Below are 22,265 nucleotides of genomic sequence, written 5' to 3'. Positions count from 1 at the left end.
TTTTGAGGAAGCCTTTTTTCTTATTGGAGAGCAATTGCCTACACTGGGTTTCTGTGTTCTAGGCGGGCAGAGTCTGTCAATGGTTTTCCTAACACAGCACAGACTCCCTCCCCTGGGAAAGGCAGCAAGGATGACTAACCAGCCTGGTTTCCCAGGACTGAGGGATTACCCGCAATGAGAGTTTTTCAGGGATAAAGCTGAGACAGGCCCTGGAAAATCCAGGCAAGGTGATCACCCTACAGTCAGGTAGCCATCATGGGCCCTAACTATACACCGACAGCCCCAAGACTACAATTTCCCCTGAGAATGCATATTATCTAAATGTAATGTCCAGGAGTGCCGTATTCCCTGGTGGCTCAGTGGCAAAGAATCCTCCTGCAATGCAGGAGATGCAGGTTCAATCCTTGGGTCGGGAAGATCTCCTGGAGAAGAAAATGGCAACCCACTCCATGGAAAATCCCATGGACAGAGAAGCCTGGCAGGCTACAGTCCATGGGGTTGCAAAGAGTTAGACAGGACTTAGTGACTAAACAACAACAAGGGCCAAGAGTACTCCATGCAATATTGAGTCAAAAGCCTTCTTCCCCAGGGCCCTTTGGTCCATAGTACTGAAGTCTTTGTGGTTCTCAGAGAACAAAGAGAGCTGCCCACAAGCCTCCAATTCATAGTCCTTTGCTTCCATTTTGCAATGCAGAAGCCCTGTGGTCCTGCTCAACTTGCCCACCCTCAATGCCACCACTCACCATGTCTTTTCAACATTCTTTTGATATAAATTTAAAAAATAAAACCAACCTTACTCTCTTTCAGAATAACTTCATTCTAAGATCAGTAATATGATTAGTCATCCACCTATTGCCTTGCTTGTTAGGATTTGTTCCCATGTCACTACCTTCCCCTTTTATGAAAACCACACCCAGATGATAACTAGGAACCATTTCTCATGCAGCTGTAGAGTCTGGGCCACGTGCCCCTCTCCCTCCATCACAGTGCACCCCTTTCCATCCCCCTCCACTGTACTCTGCCTCACCACACTGAGCCTCAGCTGCTCCAAGAGGGAACCCCTGCTCCAGGGGTGCCAAGGTCTTGGTATCCAGAGCTGAAAATGTGGAAAACATTTTCCTAAGGAAGAAATGTAACACAACATGGTAAGAGGCAGCTGAACCAGCTTCAGGGACATTATGTGTTGAATGGGATTTGGTAGACTACTTTTCTATGCAATTTTATGAAGCCTAACCATTGTTTCTGTGGAAAAGCTATTTACAAATGCTGCTACCTATATTAAAATAGGAAGTTAATGTTCCTTCTTGGAATTCTTCATTTTCTTTCTCATTTTCAAAAAACCTTATGGCTAATCACACTATAAACAGCAAGAAAACACATAAGTGATTAAAATATCACCACAAATTATGGTTTCCTGACCCATCTGACCGAAAAATTCCATTTATTTCCTTTGGAATCTCCATATCTTTTCTCTGCGCCTATCCCTTGGGTTTAGGCTCTTTCTGGCTTTGGTTCACCAGCAGATGTGTGGATGCTCCCAGAAGCTTGACATGATAAGGCTGCCCTTTAACCCACAGCCTCGTCCAAGCAAAACCCAGTGAGATTTCCTGCTCTGAGAACGGCCCCACCCCTACACCAGTCACCCTATGCACCTCAGAAATACTGCTATTTCTTTGAGATCTACTGGCCACAGGATCATTCATAAAGCCAACCCTTGATTTTGTGGCTTCTCCCCCCATTTTTTTTTTTTTTAAGAGCATTTGCTCCTCTGAGTTTACTGGACCCTACTGGCACCAGAAGGTGAGGTAAGCAGCACTGCATTCCCACTCACCAGGTACTTGAGCGAAGTGAGGACATCACTCAACTTCAGGAGGGGATAACCAAGAACTGAATCCCACTGCAGGGGGTCTGCTGAGATGCGCAGGGGGAGGCGTCCCTCAGACCCTCACTCCCGAAGCCCCTGGCCCTCCTGCTTCTCTCAGCCTTTCAATGGCCTGTGGTTTGGGCATTCTGTGTGGCAAATCACCAGTGTCCCAGTTGCCCCTAGAATAGTGATTTCTTTTTCTCTGCCACAGAGGCAAGGTCTAAAGCCCTGGTCCCCTGAATGCCCAGCTAAAAGACTTCTCCTGTCAGGCCAGCATGACCAGGGTGAGGGCTGGCTCATAGCTCTGAGCTTTTTCCTCCGTCTGTGCTGTATTCCCCTCCTCTCTGTGTTTCACCCATGTTCCGCGGCCAACTTCAAACTCCTGCCCTTGGCAGCCTTTCCTGACAACCACATCCAAGTCTGGTGTGATTGGCTCCATCCTCTGTCCACACTCACATATATGGGTATGGAAAACTATACTGATCGTTTATAATTCTAGCTGTGTGTTATGTCCTTTTATGTCTATTTGCTTTACTATATACTCACTGAGTATAGAAACCATGCACCCTCCAGTAGCCCAGGAATTTTACACTACCAGCAGTGATAATAAAAATAAAATAGAGGATGATAAGTTCTCTATGGATTTGGATGATAATTTTCTCCATCTGCTAACAATCAGAAGCAATTTGTGTCATTAAATTGTGTGTCATTAAGACTGTGTAACTGGAGCTAGTCTCTGGGTTTGAATGCTGGCCTTCCCATGCTTACTAGCTGTGATCCTGGGTGACTTTCCTAAGTTTTCTCGGCCTTGTTTGAGAATTGGGGATAACAGTAGTACCTGCCTCCCAGGATTAAAAGATAATTTGCATAGAAAGTGCTTTAAATGTTCCCTGACACAGAGCCAGCTCTCTGTACATATTAGCTACTGATCTCATTTGTGAACACTTACTATGTGCTAGGTAATGTACTAGAGGTTAGATGATGATCATCTCATATAATCCTCAACGATGCTGTGATTTGGTACCACTATTATCCCCATGTTATAGATGAGTAAATGAAGGCACAGCAAGGTTAAGTAACTTGGTTAAGGATCTGCAGCTAGTAACGCACAACCCCCCATGTCTCTCATTGTAGATCACATGCCCACCTCCTTCATGGTGAAGAAATGTTAAAACCATCACACTGCCTATAACAAGATCACATTCTCCAGGGTTGCCAAATAGTCCTGCAAGTGACATTGCTCCTCCCTACCCACAAAGACATGAAATGTCAGTCTTGGTTCCAGACTATTTCAGAAAGAAATGTAAACATTTTTATGGAGTGAGGTCAGGGCAAGTTGGGAATGAGGGTGGCTTGAATAAAGCAATTATGAGGGGCAAGAGACCAGTCCAAAGTGACCCCTGCCATTACCTGCCATTTCCTTCTTGCCATGTACTTCTTCATCCGGTCCTTGGAGAGTTTCTTGGCCTCCATATTCTTGGTGTCTTTCATTAGCCATGGATGCTGAAGGCACTGGGTGCAGTTCAGGCGGTTTCTGATAGAGGCAGAGATCAGAGGATTTCTGAGCAGAAGGGGATCTCAGAGACTGCTGGTCAGACCAGAAACAGGAGGTCACCTGTCCCTAGAAACATGGGGCAGAGCCCATGACTGTCTGCTCCCAATCCATCCACTGTGATGAGAATCATGGTGATCCTAACCTTTTTCCTCTCTTGGTCTGGGTTACAATGACTAGACCCAGGACAGATTAGTGTTAAGCAGGCCTAAACATTGATGGGCAGCTGGAGTCTCATGACCTGCCCTTGGGGTCTAGAGAGGCTAAGTGCTGGAGGACAGACATGTCTTGGAATGACTGGCACCATATTCCAGGGTGGGGTCATTCTGCTGGTCACATGAGGGCTGGGAGCTGTGGAAGCCGGATCCTTCTACCTGTTTGTCTGATGGAGGGAAGAGTGAAACCTTAAGTCCAAATCTTCGAGAATCAGTGAACTCTCAAGTCTTATGGTGTGGTGGAGCATCAGATTTTTGCCTATTAAAACTCAAAAGAGGTATGTCTTATGTTCAACCTATGAATTATGACAACCTTAGACCACTGAAATTCATTTAATTTTCTGAAAGCTCTGGGAATCTAGACATATTTCAGTTGCTTCGACTTAGCAGCAACTCGTGTCCAACTCTGTGTGACCCCATAGACGGCAGCCCACCAGGCTCCCCCGTCCCTGGGATTCTCCAGGCAAGAACACTGGAGTGGGTTGCCATTTCCTTCTCCAATGCATGAAAGTGAAAAGTGAAAGGGAAGTCGCTCAGTCGTGTCCAACTCTTAGCGACCTCATGGACTGCAGCCTACCAGGCTCCTCTGTCCATGGGTTTTTCCAGGCAAGAGTACTGGAGTGGGGTGCCATTGCCTTCTCCGATAGAAGGACTAGTAAAGTCCAAAGCACCAAGTGCTAACATAATGAGTAAAAGTAAATTTGCTAAATATAGAAAAATGTAGTGATCTTTATAAGTGGATAGGGATTATTTTAACTTTCATATATTCAAAATTTGTACAATTTATATATATTTATTTATAATAAAAAACATTTTTTAAAGTGCTGATAGATGGAGATTTCTGGTTGAAGACATGCTGAGTTTGAGTTTATGGGAATCTAGTGTCTTGATCTATATGAAATCAATTCTTGGGTGAGTCCATTTTACAAGCACAGAGGAGCCAGCACATTACTGAATAAATTCAAGGTCAGATGAGAAGGCAGGTGATATAAACAATACCTCATTTACCAAACCGCAGGTAAACGAAGCCTGGTTGACAGAAGCCATCCTTGGACCAGAGTCATTAGAAGGGAGGCTTCCATCTCCCTGGGGCACCTTGGAAGTGGGGATCCCTCACACCAGAAGGAAATCCAGGCCCCCCACAACATCCGGATCTTCCCTGGGTCGGGCCTACTTCTGATATAAAGACAGAGACAGCAAGACGCTAAGAGGACCTCACTGTCAAAGACCGTGGACTGTCCCCTCTGGTGAGGAGTTTGGCCCAGAGCTGGCTACAAAGGACCAAGAGGTGGCCGCATAACCAGAAAACCAGACAGAACCACTTAAGAGACCCCCTAACCTCATTCCTTTAGGAACTCTACTCTCCTATCCCAAAAAGGATTTCTTCCAGAGTAGACAAGTTGAGGGACAGCCTTGGAGGGGCAGGGGTGTGGAGTTGTGGGGGCGAGTTTCACCATCTTCTGGGGAAATGCCTAGAGCTGCTCCTATTGCCAAAAGCAACACCCTGTGTTTGAACCAGGCCTTGCGTCATCTGGCCACCTGTTCACAGATGAGGAGTCCAGTAGCCAGTTGTCCCCACCTAACACTGCCACTGCTCCCTTCCCTGGGGCAGGACAGTCCTCCCTGCACACACAGAGCCCCACTCACCTTCCTGCTGTGAGGGAGCCACTTCCCTGCTCCACTGGATCCTGTCCAGCCACATGCAAGACCCCTCCTCTGCTCTAGCCTCCTCTACTGTTTCAAGCTTCTCTCACTGAAATACTGACAAGCACTTTGGACCTTAGGCTGTCTACATGTCTGAACACTCCAGCCTCCTGATGTCTGCAGATGTTTTATACAGTCATCCACTGACCACCTTGGCAGCTCTGTGCAGCCCTGCGAGGTGGGGCTGGGGAACCGCACAGGCTGCACTGTTAGTGGGACAGAGACGGAGCTGGGATAGCAGTCTCATTGACCAGTGGTGGAAGGCACCTGGCTGTACTCGGGCAGGCAGTTCCTACATATTATAGCTACTAAATAAGCATCAAGCCAGAACAGCTGGGAGTATGATCAGGCCCCACAAATAGGATCTCTTCCCTGAAGTCCCAGAAGGTTTTAGCAGGATTGCTCTTGGCCACAGCTGTACATGGAAACTAAAAGGGGCTGTTATTCATACGCGAGCTGCCTCTTTCCCTCAACACTCAGTCAAAGGTTGCTTTTCAAGAGAGGTGTCTGTGCTTCTAAAGACAGGACAGTGTCCAGCCCCAGGGAGCAGGGGCCCAGGAAGACCCCTTTCTGGGCCCTCATGCACACCATGCCCATCCTCCTGTCCTGGGGTGCAAAAGAGCCCACCACAGAGAAAGGAAGTCACTGCCTCTGGACCCCAGTCCAGGGTGTGGGGAGCCCCAAAAGACTAAAAGCTCAACTCTTTACTTCATATCCTTCTTCAGCAAGTTGCTGATAAAATCCTTGGCGTCATCAGAGATCTCGTCGAAGGCCTCGTCGTCAAAGTCCCAGGTGGCTGAGGTAACGTTGGCTAAGGTTTCGTTGTCATTGTCACCCATGAAGGGGGACAGTCCACTGACCCTGGGGGATAAGAGAGGAGAGCAGTGAGTGGGGGAGGCCGGTAGAGAGGGTGGTCCCCCAGGGGAGCGCTCACTGAGGTCAGAGGTGAGGGCACCGCCAGCACCCCCGCCTCTCCTCCCACCCGGGAAAGAAGAGGGCATGCTCTCAGCCTCACTCTCTGTACTTCTGGGATGCCCCCCACCTGTTGACATCCCCTGCCTGTGAAGCTGAGGTGGAAGGAGTTTTCTTCACTTTACCATTTCCACACAATACAGCAGGGCTTTCCTCCCCATCGTCTGTTCTCCCTGGATGCCCAGGCTAGAACGTGGCCCCACAGAACCTTCTCTAACATTCTGGAGGACGAGTCCCCTCCTCCCCGGGGCCCCTCCCCACACCCTGTAGTCACGTGACACAGCACTTGTCACCCTGCCCTGTCCCGCCCTCTCACCTTTCACCCTCAGCACCAAGATCAGGGCCAGCCCACAAAGGGCTCAGCAAGGGTTTCTCCAGGGACAGTGAACCTCAAGCCTGCAGTGTGAGTCTGGGGATCCAGCTACACTTGAGTTCAAAGCTCCTGAGGCATTTAGGCCAAACCAGAAAGCTTCCCTCCAAGGGACCAAGGCCGGTTCGTTTGCCGGGTGACCTTGGACCCCGATTTCTGTGTGTCAGCTTCCTCCTCCATCAGATGGACAACCTGCTACTGAACTATGGAGTGGTCGCCACGCCGCCTCTCCCTGTTCTCTTTCTCCTGCGTCCTCATCATGACAGCAGATGTCTATCAAACACTGACTATGTGCCATGCACTGGGCAGAGAACTAAAGTAGATTCAGTCTTGACACCACTCTTTAACCCAGGTAACTCATCACTTTGTTTAACAGATAAGGAAACTGCCACACCGAGTGGAGTTAAATAACGTGCCCAAGGTCTTGCAGTCAGTGAGCCCCTTTCTTAACTGCTACTTTGTACAATCATTTCTGGAAAGACGAAGTCAGCCACGGCCTAGAGCACTGGCAGGAGGCCTGGTCTGCAATAAAAAGCTTGGTCTGTGACCATAGCTATTACGCAGCTCCTCTGTACATACTTCACCCCCATTGCCTCATCAATCTGTGCTCCCGGGAATGATTCATTTACCAATAGCTCAAGCCAAATAGAATTTGGAAGGTGAACTATCTCAAAGTCAAATGGAACAGACTTCTGGCTTACGAGCCTCACCTCTGGACACCTCATCTCCACCCCAACTCTCCAGCCTTCCACCTTGATCCAGGGCTAGCCTCACGGGCCTTAGAAGAGCCCCACTCTTGGTTTAATGCTCTGCTGCCATAATTTTGAAATTATTAATAATGTTGCACAAGCCACCCTACTTTTTAATGCTGCACTGGACCCCACAAATTATGTATCTAGTCCTGTCTGTCCCTCGAGATGTATTGTGCCAACAACCTTCACAGTTAAGGCTTCACTAACATCCCTTGCCCCAAATCCATCATCATAAACAATAATGCAAACCCTTCGGGAGCTGTTTTGCCATTCAAGAGGCCTCAGCTTGTGAAATACACCCGTCCTTGAATATTAAGTTTTGTAAAACAAAACCCATTGCATTTCTGCAAGGAAATCTTGCCATGGGAAGAAGAACCCTCCGGTGAAAATCTTCATTTAAAAAAATGGCTTTTCAGAGTGACTGATCTCACCCTAATCAACATATTTGTGCTTTTGAATAAGAAAGTTTTATAGATGGCATTAAAATGTCTTAAAGCAAGACAGTAATTTACATTTTGAGATGGCATGGAGACAATCACTCTTGATCACCTCACAGTGAGGCAAGGGTGGGAGTCTCTGCAGTTATGTAATACTCATTTCTCTTCTCTGGGCCTCTGAGTCCCTCCTTACACATCAAGGGCATTGGGCTAGAATTCCTAGGGGTTCCCAGCATTCCTGGCTCTCTGACCCTGGGGTGACTTTGACTAGTCCCATTAAGATAGAGCCTGACTCTTGCCCCTCAGCTACGTGCTTCCTTCTGTCTTCCTTCCTTCTGCATTTTCCATTTGAGACAAAGGGGAAAGTCCTGCAGTGTGCCAAGAGATTGCGGGAAAGCCAACAACCCCACTGTGGAATGCTGAAAGGCCCCCTTCTGTAAACCTCCTTTCCTAATTAGGAACTGCAATCCTGCAAAAATAGGGCTTAATCTCTGTGTGATGTTCACAGTCGGGGACAGCCTCCTGGTCTCTGGCCTCTGGCAGTCCTCTTTCCTGGCAGCCCCTCCATCTGAGATCCCCCTGAGCCTTGGCTGCCTCCTCAACTGCCCCAGCTTCCCCAGAACTCCCCCTGATAAAGAGAATGTGTCTCTAAAATAAAACTTGCACAATATGCAGAGCATGATGACGAAGAGAGCATTGGAATTTTAGTAATCCTGTTTCTTGGTGGTGGGATTTTGCAGAATTTTCAAACCTTCTTTCTTGGACTTTTTTTTTTTTAAGTGCTAGAATTTGCATAGGATCATATGTGGTTGGAGAAGGAAATGGCAATCCACTCCAGTACTCTTGCCTGGAAAATCCCATGGATGGAGGAGTGTGGTAGGCTACAGTCCATGGGGTCGCGAAGAGTCGGACATGACTGAGTGACTTCACTTCACTTCACTTCATATGTGGTTGGGTTGTTCAATCCAACCAACAAACATAATAACCTTATCATTAGAAGCTCACCTCTTTTCCTAGTCTTATCTAATTTTTAACTGAAGGAGATCAGAGTACACCACCCCAAAAGGTGGACTTTGGTACAAACATTGCATTGAGCTGAAGGCAATTAACTCTTTGTCCCACCTCTTTCTACCTAAAAGTAGGACACAAATGTCTCTTTGTTAAGGTGACATGAATTTCCATTTGGTCTGTTTGTCCATTTCTTCTCTTATCAGGAGGAGGAGAAAGACCCTCATCTGCATATCAGATCTTGCTAAACAGTCTCTATACATTTCCTCCTTACCTTGTCACAATTTAGCCCCTCCAGAAGCTCCAAACCCTTTTTCCTTTGTCCAGTCATTTCTATACAATTTATCACTCTTTGTTAAAGTAGTATATAAGCTCCAAATTTTAAATGCATCTTGAGTCAATTTCTTTATAAACACCATTATGAACATTTATTATATGTACATAATTAAATCTGTTTTCTTTTTGTTAATCTGTCTTTTGTCAGTTTGATTTCCAAGCCCCCAAGAACTGAATCTAAAAGGGTAAAGGAAAGTTTTTTCCTTCCCAACATAACCAATGAATTTGTTTGGTTTTCACAAAACTGTAATCAATGTGGGCAAGTTCTTGGATCCTCTACGTCTTCACTTGACATTGTCTTTCAAAAGTGTATACAGTCTTCATGTTCATTTTTAATGGCTAAATATTAGTCTTTGTGCTAATGAGTCAGCAAAGGATATGACTTCAGGGTGTTCTGATTTTTTAATTCTTAATCTCCTACTGCAGCCAAACTTCACCAGAGAATCTGATGCAGAGACCCATTCTGCTCTCAGGACAGAATGTCAGGCAAAAATGCCTCTTAAACTACACTTTATCTATAATTTTTTTAAACAGCAGATGACCCTATTGTATGAACAGTCAGCAAAGGGGACCACATATCTGCCAGCAGAACTGTTGAGTGCTTAGGAAGGGGTTAGTCTTTTCTCCCATTTTGGCCTTGGGATACTCATTCCTTGGTGCGCTGGGAAGATTTGAGAGAGCTGGGGGCACCCAGAGGAAGAGCTGGGCATTGTTTTGTGCAGTAGCCCACGAAACAGCAATCCAGGGTTTAGTCATGTTAACCACAGCCCAGGTCCCTGGGGAGCAAAACCTGCAGGTGTTTTCTGGACCTGGTGTGGCTATGGGGTGCCTGGAGGTCACAGGAGCTGGAGTCAGAGAGCATGTCTGGACTCAGGGACTAAGAGGGCAGAGGCAGCCCTGGGTGGAGCTCCTGGATCCCTGTGAAGAGCCCTGCATCCAAATCTGAGTCTGAGTAGGTACCCGATGCTTGGGCAGTGGGACTTCTCCCCATTCACAAGGATGTTGTCCCCAGAAGTCACACTCCAGATGGGATGGACCTGGCTCTCTGGACTATAGTGTGTGTGTGTGCTTAATTGCTCAGTCGTGTCCAACTCTTTTCGACCACATGGACTGTAGCCCACCAGGCTCCTATGTCCATGGGATTTTCCCAGGCAAGAACAGAGGAGTGGGTTGCCATTTCCTTCTCCCGGAGATCTTCCCAACCCAGGGATCAAACTGGTGTCTCCTGTGTCTCCTGCATTGGCAGGTAGATTCTTTGCTGAGCCTTGGACCATGCTGCATGCTCACAAATTAGCTGGGAATGGGAAGTCTGCTGCTGAGCACAGCAGGAAGATGCTAGGGAGGAGAAAGCAGAGTGGAGGTGTGAGGGAGGGAAGGAGGAGAAGGAATTCTGGAGTAGGGGTGAGAACAGGACACAGAGATGGGTCTCCACAGGCAGCAGAGGAACACCAAGTCCTCAGGAAACTGGGGAAAGGAGACAGGAGAGGAAAGGAGGCTTTGAATGTCTTTAAGGTTGAAGTATGGCCAATAGAGCCCAGCCCTCTCTCCTCCTGCCAGAAACCACACGGGGACTGCTAACAGCAGAAGTCTCAGCAGATTCATGAAATCTCTTCTCTCCCTTCAGAATCAGGGGTGAGAGGGTGGGGGCCCCACAACCCCGCCAGCTGCATCTCTGCCCTGCCTGGGGACCCTGGGCTGGCCGTGGGGCTGGGTCTCCTGTGCTGTAACAGGATCTGCCCTGATCTCTCCAAAGGTGTGAGGAGGAATTCCTTCAGCAAAGTCAGAACAACCTACCGGGCGTGGCTGCTCACTTAGGAGGTGCTAGCCAAATATGTGCTGAGTGATACATCTCTTCTCACCCAGCCCCCAACTTTCCATCTCTCACTGGCCCCAGGAAGGAGATGGTGGGGTCCTCTGGAACTAACAAGGAAGGTAACCCTGATAAGGACTGCCAGACAGACAAACAAGCTCCATACAGAGGGATGGAGGTACAATAGGGCCGCCTGAGAACCTTGCCTGGGCGGGGCGAGGTGGGGGGGTTCCAGCAGTAGCTGCAGAATGTGGGGCCACGTAGCAGGGCTGAGAGGAAGCCACCTGGCTGGCTGCTCCACCTTCTGTTCTCATACCACGTCCCCACGAAGAGCCCTAGTTCAGGAGGGAGACTCCCAGACCTCAGTCCCCACTGTGAAAGCCAGTGGAAAAGTCCCAGGGGGAAGAGAAGCCGGCTGGGGCAGGAGGCAGGAGCCAGGATATGGGGAGGTTGTGTAGGGCTGGCCTGTGTCATCTCCCCTGATGCTTGCTTGCCTCCCTTCGACACGCACCTCTCCACCCTCCTTTCACCCCATCTAGATCCCTTTAGGCTGGTGCCCTGTTCATCACAATTATTTTCTCCCCATTTCAAAAAAATCCTTCCCCATTTCTAAGTCTCAGCTTTAAAAGTAATCTAGCAAACCATGTCATGTGATATCCAAATTATTTCTTCAAAGAATTTTCATTTTAAAATAAAGTGCTCTTGTGACCCAGTTCTAGTTCTAGATCCAACAGAAACGCATGAAGGCATTTACTAAAGCACATGTACCAGGATACTCACGATACTCTGAACTGGAATCTAGTCAAGCGTCCATCAGCATAGAATGGATGAGGAAACTGGAGGAGGTTCAGAGAGCGGCACACTACACAGCCTTGGGAAGGACCAGTTACAGCCTCACAGCAGGATACGAATGGGGCTCGCAAACAAGGTGGGGCAGAAGAAGCCAGATACGCCTTTCTGTGTGATTCCATTTATGCAGAGTTCAAGAACAGGCGGTCATGGTGTACGATGTTAGAATGGGGATCAGGCTACCCCTGATAGGGTGACTGGAGCCAGGCTACTGGGAGGGCTGCAAGCGGGCAGTTGCTGAGTCTGGGTATAGCTGTGTTCACTCAGCACATTCACTGAGCATCTAGTCACTGCTCTGGCCCTGACCTGCATGAAGACCAGTCTTCCTAGTTTGCCCAGGATGGTCCTCACTTCAGCACTGAAAGCCCTGTGTCCTGGGAGAGCTGGCAGTGATGATAAACTGGGACAGCCGGCCACCCTCTAGGACTATGGAAGTGGGTGGCCCTGTGGGCTTCCGTGGGCCCCGTGAACTCAATGTCAAATGATGATCAACTCCCTGCCCCACCCCACTCCCAGGTTTGTCCTGAGGACCAAACTGATGATCCGGATCCTATAGCAGTGGGAAAACTGATGGAGACAGCAAGATGAGTCTCCTCGATGGCTGCAGGGGGACCCAGGGACTGAGCCAGGCCACACGTAGCTGACAAAAGGCTTTCTCAAGAGTCAGGTGTCTCTCCCAGGGAAAGACCCAGTGAGAGCACCATCCAGCCTGGTGCAGCCCTGGCTGCCTGGCTCTCTCTATTTACCAAGGGGCCAGAACCAGAGTCTGGTGTAGTTTTCTTTGCTCCTCACCTCTCTTTCTCCTGGAGAGGCACTCCTGGCCACAGTTTCTCCTCTGCTGCCCTAGGGGGAGGTTGTGCTGTGGGGGTGACCCTGAGCAAAGAAGAACATGACTCTCTGGGGTCCAGAACCCGTGACACAGGTTCAATGGAGTGAAGCCGTCCTAACACGCCACCGGGAGAGTCAGACTCCTGAGCACATGTAAACGCCTCACTGCACCAAAAAATCACTCCACTTCTGCTAAAGCATTGGTAACTGTGGTTCCTAAACCTAGCTGTGCAACAGAATCACCTAAAGCCATTTCTTACAATGGGGTCCAAAGACCCGGGGGATCTAAGAAAGTACCTGTAGAGGTCTCCTTCAGGTTTTCTATGAGAATATTTAATTTGTCCTTTTGCTTTAATGACAGCAGTTTTTTTTTTTTTTTCAAAATGACTACATGCACAGCTGCAGTTTCAGGGAAACCAGCCCATAACTGTGCATTGCCGCAAAGCTCAGGTTTCCATTGAGGTTAATGCCTGCTTGCAGCCTGGGACTTCAGAGACTGAATCAGCCAGATTCCAGCAAGAGGGTGTGCTCTACGGTCTGTTGCTCAAAGTGTAGAGCTCAGACCAGCACCATCAGATACCTGTAGCTTGTCAGAAATGTGGGTTCTCGGGTCCCCGGAACTTCTGAATCGGAACCTGTGATCTAAGGAGAGGCCCAGGGGATTCACGCAGATTACCGTCTGTGCAGACCTGGTCTGAATCCCTGGCCTCCTTGCTTTTCTGCAGCATTTGTAAACGAATGACTCCCTATTTTCCACCTAATTTCCCACTTCTAATTACTATACAGTAGCTTTCCATTGTCTGTTGGCCCCACTAAAGGCTCTGTCATCAAATCAGTCCATATACTGAACTCAGAGATGAGGCTGGCAGTGGTGTCCTGCTGCCATGAGGATGGGGTGCAGTCCCCTGAGGATGACACCCACAGGAGATGTGCACCTAGGCTCCCTCTCTGCTTCTCTACAGACCCACAAACACATGCGAAGGTAAATTACACAGCACCAGCCAAATCCCATGGACAGAGGAGCCTGGTGGGCTGCAGTCCATGGGGTCGCTAGGAGTCGGACACGACTGAGCGACGTCACTTTCACTTTTCACTTTCATGCATTGGAGAAGGAAATGGCAACCCACTCCAGTGTTCTTGCCTGGAGAATCCCAGGGACGGGGGAGCCTGCTGCGCTGCCGTCTCTGGGGTCGCACAGAGTCGGACACGACTGAGGCGACGCAGCAGCAGCAGCAGCCGCAGCCATATTCCTGCCCTCCTGACCAAAGGCCCCAGGCTGGCCAGCCTTAGGGATGAGGATGGACCCAGAATGGGGACCGTGTGCATGGAGCTAGACCCTCCCACAGAAGTGTGACACAGGCTGTGGACGTCACCAGGACCACAGGAGCGAGGCAGGGCGGCGAGGAGAGGCTTGGGAGCCTGTGGCCCTCTTGACTCTGGGTGGGCTGCCCGTCAGGCCCTGCCCTGGTTCCTCCAACATCAGGGCAGCCTGGGGCCCTCCCTCGTGCGGCCCAGGACTCACAGGATGTAGCAGATGACCCCGATGCTCCACATGTCCGTGGCATAGCCAATGGGCTCATAGTTGATCACTTCGGGTGCGACGAACTCCGGGGTGCCAAAGAGGACCTTCAGAGACCCCGCATTCTCTGCAACCAGGATGGAGAGCGATCAATCACTGGAACATCCCTAAGCCAACCCGAGGTGAGTCGATGCCAGGAGGGACACAAGTCAGGCCGGCCTTCAGCAGCTCTCCCCTTGCAAAATGGCACAGAGACAACGGTCTCCTCACAGAAAAAGTGCACAGACACACCAGTAAAACGGACAAACTGCACGCGCAGCTCAGATGTCTAGGGTGAGGTTGGGGGAGTGGGGAGAGACTGTGACAGCCCTGCCCCGGATGGAATGGCCTTCTGTGCGTCTGTCTCTCCCACGAGCTTCCCGATGCAGGGGTTGTGACTTGTGCTTGACAATAACCTCCACTGTGCACTCTGTTGTGAGTGCTCCGCTGCCTGCTTTATGAGGACTTTCCTATTTAATACTCTTGCCTAAGAAGGAGCATGACCCCCATTTCCTAAGGAGGAAAGGGAGGCCCAGGGACTGATTCGCCCACCCAGTTAATGGTGGTCAGGACCTAACCCAGTAGTCTGACTCCTGAGCCGCGCGCCCCTTCTCTCCTCCCAGGAGCTGCCGGGAGGTTAGTCAGGAAAAGCCATAACCCCTAGGTGGTGCCTCTGAGCCCTAAAGGACCATCACCCACCAAAATGATTCCAGGGCTGGGTACTAAGTCCCCGTCTGCCTTCGCCTGTCATGCCCTGCCTCCTGCAAGTGCAGGAACAGCAGAGATGCTTCAGAGGACCCTGGCCTAGACCCAGGGCCTGATTCCACTGCAGCTCATGGTGGGACTTGCTGGGCAAAGTTACATGGACCTCAGCTTCCTGGTCTATTACTGAGGTTCACAAATCTGCCCTGCCTACCTCACAGGGTTGCTGTGAGAATCAAATGAAGGAAAGGATGTGAAAGTGCTCTGGAGACTGGACAGCAGGATGCACCGTCACCAGAATGTTCTGCTGATGAAGGCGCCAGAATGAAAATAATCATCATAATATAAACCAATAGCTGACCCTATAAGTACTCGGGCATCCCTGATAGTTCAGTTGGTAAAGAATCCACCTGCAATGCAAGAGATCCCCATTTGATTCCTGGGTGGGGAAGATCCACTGGAGAAGGGATAGGCTACCCACTCCAGTATTCTTAGGCTTCCCTTGTGGCTCAGCTGGTAAAGAATCTGCCTGCAATGCAGGAGACCTGGGTTTGATCCCTGGGTTGGGAAGATCTGCTGGAGAAGGGAAAGGCTGCTACCCACTCCAGTATTCTTGCCTGGAGAATTGTATAGTCTGTACAATTGTACAGACTGTATAGTCCACGGGGTCATAAAAAGTCCGACACGACTTTCACTATACAGTGCTTACTATGCCTGAGGCACTGCTCTTATCATTCTAATGTATTAGCTCATTTGATTCCCTTAACAATTCTATGAGGTGGGTACCATTATTACCCCATTTTACAGATAATCTGAGATGTAAATTCCCACAGCTAGTAAGTGGGAGGGGCAGTCTCCACGGTCTCTGATCTCAGCTCCAATCTGGGGCATCCCCCTTAGCACCCACGGAATGGAGCACAGCCACTGCCATGATGCGTTGGTGACAACAGGGGAGGCAGCTCAGCCTTACCCAACCTCCTGGCCAGACCGAAGTCGATGAGCTTGATCCTGGTGCCTGTCTTGTTGACACACATGATGTTCTCGGGCTTGAGGTCCAGGTGGACGATGCCCTGCTTGTGGATGTACTCCACCCCCTCTGAGATCTGCTTCATGTACTTGATGCACTCCCGCTCCGTCAGCTCAAAGTCCTCATCAATGATGCGCTCGAACAGCTCACCCCCGGACACGCTGTGGGGACAGAGCGGGCACTCAGACCATAGGAGCGGGGAAACTGGCCTAGGGCAGGCTAGGGGAGAGGTCAAGGGCAGGAATGCCCAGGGGTTGGGGGTGCTGGGCATGTTCTGCAGCTTTCTGAGTTCTAGGCCACTGCCTCATTATGTGGGTCCCAGTCTTCCATTGTGTTAGAAGGACACAGGCCTCCTGGTTTCCTGCTTGGGGGACCCTGCCTGTGCTTGCTAAGCCTTGGGGGGATTCAGGGAAACATCTATGCTGGACAATTTCAGAGATGGTCATGAGCTGAGAGATGCACAACGCTCTCCTGAGCAGAAAGGGTAACTGCCAGGTAGCCTGTTTCCCCCAGATAACTGTAGATGTGAGGGACCATCCTGTTCTCCAGCCATGTCTTTCAGCCGTAAAGAACTGAAGCTTAAAATACTCACTGTCTCCATAAGCAGTGGCTTCACAAAGCCAGAAACAGAAAAATATCTCCAATAATAAGGAGCTTCAGCACATTTTCTAAAATTAATTGGCTGTAACTCATATTAATACTTGCAGTTGTGACCAATTTGCTTCCTCTGGCTAGGCCTATAGCATCAGTTTACTCCTCCATCCATAACTAACTTGTCTCATTGGCTCCCTGGCTCAGGCTGGAGTGTAGTACATCCTTCCTGCCTGGATAGACTTTGGATCCTGGCCATGGTGGTTCTGGGGCCTGCAGCGGGCACCTTTTGCTAAGGATTGGCCCGGAGGCTACAGCCAGCCAACATGTTTCCCTTCAGTGCAAATGCATGGGGCCTCTCTCCCAGCCCTCCAACCCACCTTCCTTGCTCAGAAAGTTTAAAGCTCTCCTTGGTAACTTATGTAGCATCCAGACACTAGTATGCTCTTTTCCACAATGGCCTATAGATCCATCAGCTGAACAAGGCTGAGTGGGCTTCTTTCTAGGCCTGTCCTCTTCCAAGGGCCTTCCCTCTTCTAAGGGAAGTCATCATAAAGAAGAGCAAGAGCCGAGCTTGAACCCTGACTTTGTGTGATAGTTGGCACGTTACTTAACCCTTCTGAGCCCCAGTTTCCTCACCTGTCCCTACACGATAATAGTTAGGAGTGAAGGGAACTTCGGTAAAACATGCCTGACATACAGTGGGTGCTCAGAACATGTTAATTATCATTTGACAACCTTAAAGGGGTCAAATGGATCTTGTTTACTGGCCCTTGAGGGAGAGACAGACAAAGATGCACAATGGGGCCCATGGGACCACTGAAGCCTTTGCAGGCTTCCATCACCACAGGACAGACTTTCACTTCTGAACTGGTAAAGGTCGGTTTGTTCCAGTGGCCACTGGGGGGCGCTAGAACCAACACTTTAGAACCAACTGAAAAGGAGGTCCCTGCACAGCCAGGAGGTGGCGCCTCTGTCCTCAAGCCCTTCATTTCTATTGCTCTCCACCCAGGCTCTAAATCAAACTCTAATTTCCCTTCATAAGTTCCTAGGTTTCAGGCTGTTCTTAACATCTCTGAGCCCGTTTCTATCTGCAAGGTGTTGGTAAAAATAGTGCCACCTCACAGGGTTTCTGTGAAGACTGAGTGAATTAATTCAGGTAAAGTGTTTAGAAAAGTGTCTGGCATATAGTAAGTGCTCAATAATATTAATTATTATTTTAAAACAACCAGTTGCAGAGGAGGCTATAGTTGAAATACAGACTCCCAAGCTTCTCTCCTGTAGATTCTGATTTAGAAAATCTTGTCAGGGTCTGTGATCCGTATTTTCAGTGAGTACCCCAGGTCATTCTTACCATCAGATAAGTTTGAGAAATACTGGTGTACTCAATTACCACCTCTGGGAGGCCAGCTGAAATTCACGTCCCCTGATAAACCACTCTCGATTTCATCATATGATCATTCCTTCTGTGGGTTCCCATAGTCTCATCTCTGAACTTTTTGCATCAAGTCTGCTTTGTTTTAATGTTGTTTGTGAAAATGTCTGGAAAAAGTCTGGTTCATCTCTAGACCCCTGTTTATACCTGGCAATATCTGGCACAGACAAGGTATCCCAAAATGTTTGGTTTTAAATATTCTGAAAAAGCAAGCAACCTTTTTTTTTTTTGTATTTTTTTGTAGCATCCTTGGGAATGTCTGTGGCAATGAGTGGTAGAAATCTGAGCCATGGAGATGGTTACTGCTGTACTTCTAGAGGTAGTCTATTCAACAAAGGTGCATACAGATTCACACCAATTCAAATCTATTTAATGTATTTTGAAAACTGTTCCTGTGGTTCATTTTCAAGGATGGTAGGGCTTACACAAATAGGATTATTGCTTCTGTATAGGTTTATCTTCCAAATGCTCAAGACTGTGGATGGAAAGAAGCTACCATCCACAGAAATGGGATAAAGCCACAGGCCAAGATTGGGCCAAGGAAATGTATACTTAATAGATAAATAGTGAGAGCGAGAGTGAATGAACTAATGAATACCCACCTTATCCCAAGGGACTGTATTTATCCCCCAACTGTAGATAATGGCCAGCCCTCGTTGGCAGCCAGAAGGATGCTACTCTATGGGGCTCCACACCCTGCCCCTGCCCTTGTGTCATGGCAGCCAGCTGCTTCTCCTTTGATCAGTTTTGCCAATGGTAGCACAAAGGTAGGACAGGCAATGGATGACTCAGCCTAAGCTGCACCTGCTTGGGTGCTCAGGGTCCTACCACCACTTGGAATGATCCACAAGGGACCATCCCTGACTCCCTGAAGAGGAGTCTGAAGGAACCCTTGTAACAGAGAAACACTGCTACAATGGTGGGGGCTTGTCCTGTAATCAAAGGTTAGAAAGGCCGAAGATACTTTAACTCTGCTTTCTCAGTGTATATGAGGCAACTGATCTGGAAGCTGGGACCTTGGAATACAGTTTCATTTTTCTGTATCACCAGGGATTGTCCTTCTCTTAATCTGTTTATCCATCAAACAAGGAGAAGAACAAATTGTACTGCTGAAAGCCAACCTTTTTCCTGTCAATGCCAGGTCTATTTAAGTTGGAAGGGAAGGACAGACGGAGTATCAATCTACTCCTTCAACTTTAGTCGAGCTCCTATGAAGGGGCAAGCTCCTTACTGCAAGTGCAGGAGAATCATCTGGTGTCTGTGCATGGAAGACTCACTCCTGTCCATGGGGGAGGCGTGGGGCAGAGGGATGAAAGCCAGACCAGATGAAGCCTTCTTACGTTTTCTCCCAACATTTTCCATCCAGCTTGCCAAGTCCCAATTCCAAGCTAAGTATGGTATTCTGCCCACTGGTGCTGCTGCCCGGCCTCACCCAGGCTGGGCTGCCTCCTACCCCCTCCTGCACCTTCTCATGAACTTGCTCAAGGTTTGATTTCTAAAGATGAGACATTTCTTCACATGTCCCCACATGCCCACACTTCCTGGACCAAGCAACCTGCTGTACAATAAATGTGAACAGCAGCAGCCCACAGGGCTGCTGTGGGGGCATGACGACTGAGGCCATGCACTCGGGCTGAATCTTCCCTAGAAGTGTGGAGCGAAGTTTGAATTGGGGGTTGAAAACTGATTCCAACCGACGAATGAGGATTTTCTTTGAATCTGTGTGAAGGTTACACAGAACTGCAGAATTTAAAAAGGGAGTCTCATCAAATACTGCTCTTCAGTGGAAGGATTTCATAATTACAGAATCATGGCTCAATAGTCATAGAAGCTGCCCCCGGGCTTCCTGAAAAGTAGGATTTCCACACATTCGGTTGTGTGTTAAAATGCTCACAAAATAATTTTAAGTGGAGAAAAGACTGGGATATAGAAAAAGTCAATGCATCATACTCCTAAGAATAACTCTCAGTTATAAAGCCTCTGCCTGACACATGTTATTCTATCTAAGCCCCACTTTATTCACGGGGTGGTTTACAGCCTCCTTTTACAGATAATAAAACTAACAACTGGCACACTTGGGTAACTTTTTCAAGGTCATGCAACAAGAGGTGGAGCAGGGATTGGAGTGAGATTGCTCAGACTCAAGTCTGTCTCTTCACCGTGACTACCCTCCCCGAGGAGCACAGACTGAAAGGAAACACACCAAAAGGCTCAAGAAGTGCAGGGAGTCACCCCTCAAACTGGGGCTGCCTCGCTGGCCTCGGCTTTCCTAGGAAAGGACACTGAGATGTTAACAGGGTCCTCTCCAAAGGACTGAGATCCCTGAGTCTTGGCATGAGCAATTCAAGGATGCTGGAGGCAATTTCAGAATATTGCCAAAGCTTTCAAATGCACATCTCCTTTGTTCCACACTCCCACACTTCGTGGGATTTATCCTATGGATGTAAAGCAGGCATGAGGGTAAAGATGTATGTACAAGGTTACAAACACTGCCTTTTTGTAAAGCAAAAGCCTGGAAAACATCCAAGCCCCTATCAAAAGAAGACAAATAAACTGTGGTCTATGTACATGATGAGATCCCAGGGAGAAGGCAGAATGAAGAACCACTGGCTGCTGGTATGGGCCTCTCCAAGGCACACTGTTGAATGCAAAGAAACCAAGTATAGAATATTGAGTGCAGTTTCTCTTTGGGTTAAGGGGTGAGAAATATGAAAATATATGTGAATTATATCTATAAGTGGGCTTCCCTTGTAGCTCAGTTGGTAAAGAATCCATCTACAATGCAGGGGACCCGGGTTCGATTCCTGGGTTGGGAAGATCCCCTGGAGAAGGAAATGGCAACCCACTCCAGTATTCTTGCCTGGACAATCTCATGGACTGTAGTCTGCCAGGCTCCCCTGTCCATGGAATCGCAAGAGTCGGACACGACTTAGCAACTAAACCATCACCACCAAACCACCACCACCATATCTATAAATGATAAATGATTGAATTTCAATAAAGAAACTTTGGAAGGACACAGAACTAACAAAATTCATTACCAGGGTGATGAGGGGTAGATGGGGGACAGGTGTGGGAATGAGACTTTTATTGTATAGTTTCTTATATTTTTTGATATGAGTGTATCATATACTTTTAAAATTCAGATTATAAAAAGGAGAGGAAATGCTTAAAAAATACACACTGTGGAGGAGGCCTGGCTTACCGACTCTAGTATGCGCATTTGTGTGTGTGTTTGTGTGTATGTGTCTGTCATGCGTATGTGTGTGTGTGTTTGTGCACATGCAGACCAGCAGCTCAGAGGGAAGAAAGAGAAGGTTGGGACTTGAAGAAACAACAGAATCCAGGGAAGCCTTGGCTGAATGTCATCTGATCATCTCCCTGCCTCTGTACAAGCCAGCTCAGAAAGCACTGCTCTTGGGTGAGTGAGAGGTGAAGAGAGAGCAAACCAGCGTGGGCCAGGGGCACGCGGGACAGAGCAGAGGGCAGGGGCAAGGCTGGGCCCCCTTCTCCCTCACAGGCTCTATCCCCCACTTCTGCTCTAAAGCCACCTTAGGTCAGAATGCCCCGAATGAAACCAAGGAGGCACAGGGGCTGCCCTGGCCTTTCACAGGGAGGTGAGGGGCAAAGGGGTCCTCAAGGACCCAACAGTGTGTTCTGGAGCCGAGCAGAGGGCAGGGGAGGGCAGTGGGCCGGGAGCAGCACCGTGCACAGTGGGCTGTTCTGAGTGGTCAGCACCTGGCCAGACGGGCTGCAGAGTGTCGTGCACGTCCGGTGCTGCCTGGAGTGCTCTCCATCTTGGGGGGCGGGGGTAGGGTGGGGGGGCAGTAGGGGAGGAACAGGAGGGCCTCCCGGACCCACTGTACCAGGGCCACCCCTCGCCGGGCCACTCACATCTCCAGGACCATGACGATGTTGGCCTTCTCTTCGAAGGCGTCCACACACTGGACCAGCTTGGGGTGGTGCAGGCAGTTCATGATGCTGATCTCCTGCCGGATGTTCTCTTTCTCCTTGGCCGAATACGCCTTGAAGAATTTCCCTGCCCAGATTTTTCCAGTTTTCTTTTCTACAAGTCGAAAGACCTGTCCAAATTTCCCACTGTGAATGAAAGAAGAGAGAAATTTAGCCCAGCTGTCCACCAAATGGGGATGGTCAAGCAGCGGCCTGGTGGACACATGTGGCCCCTGCCCCTCTTTTTATAAATAAAGTTTTCCTGGAACACAGCCACGCCCATTTGTGCCCACATTGTCTGTGG

The 22,265-nt window shown here is 48.9% G+C and overlaps 1 protein-coding gene across 7 annotated transcripts in view; it reads right to left on the bottom strand.

The window, feature by feature from the left end:
* The window catches only part of MYLK (myosin light chain kinase), a 281,903-nt gene that overhangs the window by 8,822 nt on the left and 250,816 nt on the right, over nt 1-22,265 (bottom strand). For all 7 annotated transcript variants that reach the window (XM_086402745.1, XM_086402723.1, XM_086402766.1 and 4 more), the window contains 5 exons: nt 21,905-22,108; nt 15,928-16,145; nt 14,220-14,343; nt 6,044-6,196; nt 3,275-3,398 (listed from right to left, as the gene is read on the bottom strand). In XM_086402745.1, coding sequence (XP_086258871.1) covers nt 3,275-3,398; nt 6,044-6,196; nt 14,220-14,343; nt 15,928-16,145; nt 21,905-22,108 — 823 coding nt within the window. The remainder of the gene's footprint in view (nt 1-3,274; nt 3,399-6,043; nt 6,197-14,219; nt 14,344-15,927; nt 16,146-21,904; nt 22,109-22,265) is intronic.

Source organism: Bos grunniens, chromosome 1 (genome assembly GCF_055505025.1).
Source record: "Bos grunniens cultivar Pamir isolate PY7600 chromosome 1, Bosgru_T2T1.0, whole genome shotgun sequence".
Classification (NCBI taxonomy): Eukaryota; Metazoa; Chordata; class Mammalia; order Artiodactyla; family Bovidae; genus Bos; species Bos grunniens.
The sequence above is the reverse complement of the archived record's forward strand: the minus strand, read 5'-3'. Positions and strand labels throughout refer to the sequence as shown.